This window comes from Schistocerca nitens, chromosome 9 (genome assembly GCF_023898315.1).
Source record: "Schistocerca nitens isolate TAMUIC-IGC-003100 chromosome 9, iqSchNite1.1, whole genome shotgun sequence".
In the NCBI taxonomy this organism is placed as follows: domain Eukaryota; kingdom Metazoa; phylum Arthropoda; class Insecta; order Orthoptera; family Acrididae; genus Schistocerca; species Schistocerca nitens.
In genome coordinates, this window is record NC_064622.1 from 274,552,560 (window position 1) to 274,562,075 (window position 9,516).

General features: G+C 41.2%; 1 protein-coding gene across 1 annotated transcript in view; it reads left to right on the plus strand.

Annotated features, from left to right (window-relative positions):
* LOC126203176 (retinoblastoma-binding protein 5 homolog) overlaps window positions 1-8,984 on the plus strand; it is a 77,651-nt gene extending 68,667 nt beyond the window's left edge. Inside the window, exons 10-11 of the mRNA XM_049937417.1 lie at window positions 4,601-4,895; window positions 8,297-8,984. Of these exons, the coding sequence (XP_049793374.1) occupies window positions 4,601-4,895; window positions 8,297-8,400 (399 nt within the window). The 3' untranslated portion in view covers window positions 8,401-8,984. The remainder of the gene's footprint in view (window positions 1-4,600; window positions 4,896-8,296) is intronic.
* Window positions 8,985-9,516: the final 532 nt, after the last annotated feature.

Here is a 9,516-nt window from a genome sequence, read left to right on the forward strand (position 1 = left end):
AGAAGTATACAAAAACAGTCTCAGAACATAATTTTGCTTAAAACTGGTGTTTTCAAAAGTGTATCTCTGAACCAACAATCACTTAATTTTAACTTCTTAACTTGCGCCATTAGAAGGCAAATAGCAACAAAACATTTCCTCAAATCCAGTGTCTTTCCACTTTGACAGTTGAGAATTCACAGATTCTGTAGTATTTTCTCTGGTGTAAAAGTAAAAATGATTTGTTTCGTCTGCAATAAATTTCAACATTCTTCAGACTTAATATCACAAAAAATGAAAGAATGCTTGGGTCAGTATCTAGTTCACATATGTGTCCTAAACGCAAGTCATCAAAGTAATGGTTTCTGCAACAAGGGAACATAGCAACAAACATAACGCACTCTCGAACTATACAGTCAGACCACTGAACAGTTACTTGAAGAGCAGGCAGAAAGACAGCTCTGTGTATTTACATGTCTGTCACACCCAGGTAGCTATGACTCAGCATGCCTAAACTTGTCCCTAGCAGTGAAAAGGCTGGTGGCACGGTACGCATCAACATGTCCAAGGGCCTTGCTTAAACACGTCAGGCGTGCCAGGGGAATGGCAAGGCATGACGAATTAACGCATCCCCAGCAGTCAAAGGGTTAATTGCTTAGGGAAAATACTCTATATTAGTTAATGTAGCACTTACTCTATATTAGTTAATGTAGCACTTAGGATAAAAGCCTTATTTGCTTGTAATTTACCAATGTGAATTAATACTTTCAAATCTGAATTTAATTAAAAATAAGCACAGAACAAGGTTTACAGGTGAACAGCTGGATTCTTGTATTTGACTAAGTGCAACAAGTTGCACACCAGATATCAAAGACATTGGTCTTGGTCTAAAGTTTTATAGGTATTAAAAATAAGATGATTCTTGTGTTATGAGTACAAGATTACACAAGTACAATATTATGAAATAAAATTTTTGTGTTTTGAACAAATGGTAGAGGTAAAACTTTTAAATAGTTGTTTTACTGTATTGAGAGATTAAAAATGTAGCAATTATTGAATCTTTAAAAGAAGTAGATCACTTTGATACCTTGATATGGAATAGTAGATCGCAGTGACCTCATCGTGCCTATCCCTGAAAGCTGCTGCTGCTGCAGAACACTGTAGTTCTACTGGTCATTCAGTGATTTAAAAATTTTGGTCTGTACTTCAAACTGTTGGAACACTGTTGTCTCTGAATCTGTGAAACTTAACTGTCTGAGGTCCTTACCAATTTGCACATTTGGTTTCCAGTTAGGTAACACATGGAATCCTGTTATAGACAAACTTCATGCTCTGTGTGGCCAGTGTTGTTCAGCAGTTTTACTATGTGAAGACGGTTGATGTGATATCGATGACGTGGGCTTTCACCATGGAGGGCACTCAGCAGAGCACAGACTTGCACCAGACGCACGTGCACTCTAGCAATGCATGCACAGTGACAGTTGTGTACACCACACATGTTCCAGTGCAGTTTTAAACAAGCACATTCTTCTTCACTTCTGGGGAGATGATGGAACCCTGTGTAGACAACTGCTGTGTTGTAGATGACAGCTGAAGAATATTGCAGGCCTCTTCTCCACAGAAGATAGCGGAGCAACTTTTCTGTGTAGGCAGTGGCTATGGCAGAGATAACAGCTGAAGATACAGCACCGCGCTCTTCCCCATGGAGGAGATAGTGCAGCCATTTGGGGGATATGGGGGTGAAAAAGACAGGAATCTGCTGAATTCATCATTGAAAAAAGTTACCGGGCCACTGAAGGTGGTGTAACGGGGCATAGCAAGGCTTGCGGCAAACCTTGCAGGACCAAAGAATAGGAGCACTGGTGAAGTCCAACTGAAGGCCCAGCAAGGGTGTAACTAGCATCCGGAAAAATATCAGGCAGGGGCGCAGCTGGTGACCAATACAGGGGCCTCAAGGCGTGCCATGTGGTGGCATCTGCAGAGCACCAGTGGCCAAAGGGACACAGGTGCTTGAACCAACAGTGGCTGCTGGGATATGAGGGTGCTAATGGGGCTGCCCAGATTGCAATGGCTGGAAAGGACATGGCGGCAGCCAGACCCATACATTGCAGTGCTAGTTGAGTGTTACAGCAGGTCACTGGTTGTCTCGTTGCCAGCCATAGGAGCAGCCCAGGGCATTGAGGAACTCTTAGAAGGAAGGCCAACCATGGCAGGCTACTGGCAGAAGTTGCAAGCACTATTGGGCACAGCTGTTGGGGAGCAGCTGCCAGACAGACAGGGAGTGAACAAGGTGTGAGGAGTAGACATGGAAGACCAGAGACGTGCAGGGCTGTTGTCAACAGAGGACAACCTGGTCAAAAAGGCGGCAAGACCCGACATGGCCGGGCATTGCAGCTAAACTTCCACAGCTGGAAAACAGGAGGTGCACTGAGGCCACAGAAGATGATCACGATGAAGGATTGTCTGAGGCAGATTGGCCTGGCGCCAGGCAAATTCCCACAGAAAGTGGAATGTACACTAGAAGAAGGCGAGAACATCAGACAGGCAAGACTCACACACAAGGAAGGAAGGAGGCTCTGGAGAGGGTACTGTGCTCCATGGTCGTGGGCCTAATTTCAGCACGACAATATGCAGAAGAGGAGGATCAAGTGTTGTCAGTAGTGGACTGAGAAGGAGAGGTTACCTTGAGGACAGAAATCGAAGGACAACAAAGCAAAATGGGAGCCAGTGGAGAAGAGCATTGAGTAGGTTGGCAGCAAGGAGAACGCCAAAATCCAAAGAGGCAACACTGGAGCAGTTAGTGCTGGTGTGGGTGGCACTAGAGCCAGCAGAGCCTGGGCAGGAGAGAAACAGCAGAAAACTGAAGGAGGCTGGTTAGTACAGTAAGGAAAGTGGGTCATGTTCCAAAGCATTGTAAAGGAGGTAGCAGAGTGGAGTCCTGGGCAGGAGGTAGTGTCGGGGTAGGTGAGGTGCCGTCTTAGGAGTTTGGTGGTGTGCAGGAAATGCCATGTGCAATGCAGAAGCTGTGCTGTCTCATCCATAGCCCATGGGGCCATTGCCACCAAACAGTGCGTGGTGAAGCGAGCAATGTCCTTGATGCTGACCTCGTAAGTGGCCAAGCAGCAGGGGTGATAGTTCTGGCTTGGTAGAAGTCAAGGCAATAGGGCAAGCAAGGCCAGAGGTGAAAACATGAAAGAGGGTTCATTGTGGACAGAAGCAAGAGCAGCAGACAGATGCAGTGAACCGGAACAAGGAAGGAAGCTTTTCTGCTGTAAGACAAAAACAATGCAAAACAGGAAGAAGAAGACAGACAGAACATCACAGATCATGAGAGAGCAAAACTAATACTTGTGCTGAAGACACTGGAGATGATATCCCACAAGTAAAATAGCCACCATTAAGATGAGAGCAGTACAGAAAAAAAGAAGCATTTACCTTGTTGTGACTTTAGTATCCAGTTGTGAGTGATGCATGCTACAATAAGAGAGAATGTGCCCTGGTAATCAAGAATCATAGAACTTTATTACTAACACAGATAGTATCCAATAATATTTGGTTTTGAATAGCAATTGAAACAATTTTGAATCAAAGCAACTGAAAGATCATGCTGGTCTGATGAGAGTTGGTCACTAACACACACATACATTTCTTGAAGGTACAAGCTGAGTAGACAGCCTGTTGATTGCCATAAATAAACATTGCTGTAGACAAAGTCTGTAGAGGCTGCACTAGTGATGTTTTAGCCTCTGACTGGCAGTGCTGTCCTCTGATGAGTAAACTCGCAGACTTCCAGTATTGAGCATTGAGATTGGAACTCGCACCGAATGGTAAGCTGCTGGGCAGTGTTTTACAAGGACCGCCCGGCTGAGGAATACCATGGAGTTGTCTAGTATCACACAGCTCATGGAAGTGAGCTAGTGCTGGCTGCATCTGGCAGAAGTGGCACCCTCGCATACAGCAGTAGCTGTCGCAAGCTACAGGAGCTGCAGTTGGGTTGCAGGCATCTTGATTGGGCGGCATCCTGCAGCACTCTGGTGTTTGGTATTTGGCTGGATCCTAAGGCTACAGCCACATTCTTCTTCCCTTCAAGGGAGATGGCAGACCCATCTCGCTGAGTAGATGGCGGTTGAGCCATAGACGACAGCCAAGAATACAGCATCACAGGACGAGGATTGTTCTACAGTAGTTTATGGAGCACGACAGTGAACTCACTTTGATATCTTTGCCACCAAACTGACGTGATCTGAATCTGATGGAACATTTCCGGGATGCTATTGGTTGGCAACTCCGCACTCACAAATTGCCAGCCTGTAATTTACTGAAACTGCATGACCTATGCATAAACATCGGGTACACTTACGTCCAAAAACTTTTGGAATCCATACCACCCAGGATTGTTGCTGTATTACATGCCAAAGATGGACCAACACACTATTAAGTAGGTGATCATAATATTTTGGCTCCTCAATGTAAGAATAGTACAATAGTAAGTAGGTACAATTTTACATAGGTATCTGTGTGGGTATTATTTTAGTCACCACTCATGCTTGGGGAAGCCCATCTTTCTGTAATTATTTATCCCAAAACTGCTATGTCACCTGAAACTATGTTTCTTACACAGGTAGATGTTTCTACCATAGAGCCTGTAGCTGCATTTTGCAGCTCAGATGAGGAAACGGAAGACACTGAAGCCTTGCAGTTCCTTCCCATTGCACCTGAAGTTGAGGAACCTGAGGATGGCTGGGGAGCACCCCCACCACCTTCTGGAGCTCCTAATCAGCCACCTGCTAATACTAACACACCATTAGGAGATGGAAATGGTGCTACAGATGGAAGCAAAGAGAATACATCACCACAACCAAAACGACGAAAATATAGGTCATTTGACATACAGTTGGAAGGTGCGCCATGTGAAGGTATGTATGTCTTAGACAGAATTTTGATGTTAACAAAGGGAATTCTGTGGAAAGTTGCCACCTAACTACAGAGGCAATTTAATTATTAATGAATGGTGCGACAGCTGGCAGCTTTCCCTAAACGTAGATAAATGTAATATAATGCGCATACATAGGGGCAGAAATCCATTCCAGTACGATTATGCCATAGGTGGTAAATCATTGGAAGCGGTAACGACCGTAAAATACTTAGGAGTTACTATCCGGAGCGATCTGAAGTGGAATGATCACATAAAACAAATAGTGGGAAAAGCAGGCGCCAGGTTGAGATTCATAGGAAGAATTCTAAGAAAATGTGACTCATCGACGAAAGAAGTAGCTTACAAAACGCTTGTTCGTCCGATTCTTGAGTATTGCTCATCAGTATGGGACCCTTACCAGGTTGGATTAATAGAAGAGATAGACATGATCCAGCGAAAAGCAGCGCGATTCGTCATGGGGACATTTAGTCAGCGCGAGAGCGTTACGGAGATGCTGAACAAGCTCCAGTGGCGGACACTTCAAGAAAGGCGTTACGCAATACGGAGAGGTTTATTATCGAAATTACGAGAGAGCACATTCCGAGAAGAGATGGGCAACATATTACTACCGCCCACATATATCTCGCGTAATGATCACAACGAAAAGATCCGAGAAATTAGAGCAAATACGGAGACTTACAAGCAGTCGTTCTTCCCACGCACAATTCGTGAATGGAACAGGGAAGGGGGGATCAGATAGTGGTACAATAAGTACCCTCCGCCACACACCGTAAGGTGGCTCGCGGAGTATAGATGTAGATGTAGATGTAGATAATAGACTTGGTGTGCTTGAGAAGAAATACCATGGTTACCTGTTGCGAAAGGCACACTATTGCACAATCACAGTGATACACAGCCATGAATTTGTATCTGAAGTATATCCCAGTACCAGAAATTACGTAACATTCACTATGATTAAAATCAATAAGTGGCACAATAGTCATCAAAGTACAGTTCACTGAATTTGTTGTTTTACTAAAGATCTTATTCTGTTCTTGATGCCAGAGCATGGTTTCATCGCATAAGAATTAAATTTTCCACCCACAAAATCATGAGTCAGTTATTTGGTCACTGAACAAGTCACTATGCAATTCAACACACAAAGATTAATTTTTTTAAAACTATTAATACTTTGAAACTAAGAAAAGCAAAAGGCTCTAAACTACTACAAGAAGGCTTGTACAGGAAAAAAAATTGTGTACTTTCAGGAAGCTTTTCAGCTTAAGATTTGACATGTAAGGTTTCATACTCATTTTTGCTGTAAGCCTATTAAAACGAAAACCTATAAAATTGTGCACACCCTTCTATACAATGATGTAGGAAATGTTACCCAGGTTCAAATTATTTTTGTGCTAACTACTCACTATTCACCAAGTGAATGGTTCAGACCATTTTGAATGAGTCCATGTTAATAACTACAGATCCTTTGAGGGAGAATATTTCAGCCATGGCGGAGGGGCTAGAACCACGGCTTACACTGTGTTCACAGACTGAAGCTAGAGCTCCTTCTGGCCACCCTTTTTGGGCTCAGTATCTTCATTATGAATATGAGGAGTTACCCCAAATTTCAATAGCATAAGATATAATAGATTGAAAGTAAGCATGCTAAACAAGCTTTCATAGTTCAGTATCTGTGTCAGTGGTGATTAATCTTACAGCATAGATAGCAGCATTCAGTTTCTGCATATATTACTTCCAAGGAAGCTCTTTATCTGTCTTAAGTCCTTCATGTTTAAAATGTTTGACTTCCCTGATTATTAATTACCATGTAACAATAATATTTCACTTTTGTCAGAATACCATATCAAAAAATTGTATTCATCTTGTCTTGTTGCAGTAAGGGACAGTCTGTATTCCGTAAAGTATCACTATGTTAGCCACTACCCTTTTCTCCATATGTTACATGTCTGAACTGAGTCATCTGCAGTTGACATACAGAAATATCTCTAATCAGTCACTTAATTATTGACATTCACTTTTAAAGTTAGTCAGATTGCAAAGTATGGTGTAATCCATATATATCTTCCCACCAACACTACAATCTCCACTTTATCCCACACTATGGCAAGATTAAATGTCCTTAGCCAGCCAACTACAAAGACATCATTGATATCAATTAAATTTGTTTATTTTTATTGGAGTAAGGTTGCATAACAACAAAATTCAACATGCTCACTTGATCTGTGGAATTTTTCGTTATATAGCTTTTTAAAATAAATTTGTGTGTCATTCAAATGAAAAAACTTGAATGCTGTACCATCATCAAATTATCTTTTTGAACCATTTATCACTTATGGAATGTTATTGATGGTTTGTAAGAAGTATGATCCTTCATTTTCAATTATTAAGAAAGGGTAGCTGAATAACAACCTAGCTCTGCTTCCCATTTATATGATCCATATCATGGACATCCCAGAACATTGACTACATATGAAAACATAAAGATAGTGTACAATATGATATTGGGAGATTCGTATATTAAAATTTATACCATAGGTATAACAAGAAAAGTTGTGATACATTTTACATGAGGAAAGTTGTGCAATATTGGGCACAGCATTTGTTGAATGCTGGCCAAAAACAAATGTGGAATGAATTTCTCAGCACTCATTGGGCAAGAAATTGCTGATTTACACAAGGTATTCTTTTTATTGATTACCTTCTATCAGGCCAGTGGGTAAATTGAAGGATTTTAAACACAAATTCTAAGAAGTATACTGTATCCACTAGATTTGGCAGCCAGTGGCTTCCACCAGTTCCCACATTTAAAGAAATTTGTGCTGAAGAATGGTTAGAGTTCAGTGAAGGGGTTATAGCAGCCAAGGATATGTTGTAAGGCTTGCAGAATGGCAATTCAGGGATAAAATCTACTTACTGGAAAAACATTAAACGAACATCATTGAACTAAGAGGAAACGAAATCAAAAAATTAGAACATGAATTTTATCTAAAATAGGCATATCAGTGTCACTGTCAGGCTGCGTTCTTATCACTTCCTTATTTCATCCCATGTTGAATACTCTCTATGTAGTGTAGCTACACCATTTTAAATTGGAAGTCTGTGTTCATATGATATGCTGATTTGTCATGTGATATATGCTTTCTCATCTTGATCTTCACTGTACACTAGAAGTTGCTGATCCACTCCACAATCAGTTCTTTGCCTTGGCTTTGTACATAAAAGACACAAATTTTAGTAGGTTGTGTGTGTGTGTGTGTGTGTGTGTGTGTGTGTGTGTGTGTGTGTGTTTCGTGGGCACACGCAAGTGCATGCAAGCATTTTATCCTGTCTGAATTTGAATCTTGAGAATTACACTTGCACAATGTTGATGCTCTGTTACAGAAATTCATCCACTTCTTAGTAATCGTGTCAAGGACAAGCAGCAATCTGTTGGGAAGAAAGGAATTGGTCGAGCGAGACTTGAAGACAGGAAAAGAGCGAAATGAAATTGTGGTGTAAGGAGAGTGAACATTGTTACCATGAACTTTCAAGTCATTGTCAACCAAATTTTTGCCCTGTGACCAAGCTGTTTGTCAAGAACAGATGTCTGTAACAGTTGCATTGTGGTCTTCCAGGGAAATATTCAGTGAAAGGGGCGGTCTTAGAATCTGGAGAAGATAGATGCCAAGTGAAATCAGTGTGTTGAATTGTGCTCCACATAAGTTAACATTATAGTATTATCATTTGTATTTGTTTATTATATTAAATATTCAAATGTTTTATATGTCACATTTCATCACACTCTATGTATAAATATGTGTTTGTAGTTACAGATGCATTTCAGTTACTAAAATCTGCTCAATCATATTAGACCCTTCTGTCAGGACTATCAGTGCATCTACTGTGTTTTTACAGTTGTAGGTTTTGTTACTTTGTGTAGCAGATAACAAAGAGAAAGGTATCAGCATAAGGAAACTTCAGCAGCAACAATCTTGATGTATATATACTGTATATTCCATTAACTTTATTGCTGTATATATAAAAAAGATGTCTCCATCATAAACTACAATAAAGTGAAGATAGAAAAGTATCTGCTTACAAGACAGAAATAGATATGCTTGATTATAAATGAAAGTTACAAGACCTAAAGTTTTTGGAATTAAGAGTTCCAAAAGCTTATATTTGTATCGTCTGTCAATAGTTATGCACATGACGCCTGCTTGTTGGTAAGTAAACGCCTTTTTATTATAATTCCTTTGTTAGTTGTAATACACGATTGTTATCAAAAGTATCCTAACACCTGGCTAAAAATGACTTACAAGTTTGTGGCGCCCCTCCATTGGTTGCTAGAATTCAATATGGTGTTGGCCCACCCTTAGCCTAGATGACAGCCTCCACTCTCACAGGCATATGTTCAATCAGGTGCTGGAAGATTTCAAGGGGAATGGCAGCACATTCTTCACGGAATGCTGCACTGAAGAGAGGTATCGATGTCGGTCAATGAGGCCTGGCGTGAAGTCGGCGTTCCAAAACATCCCAATGGTGTTCTATAGGATTCAGGTCAGGACTCTGTGTAGACCAGTCAATTACAGGGATGTTATTGTCATGTAACCACTCCGCCA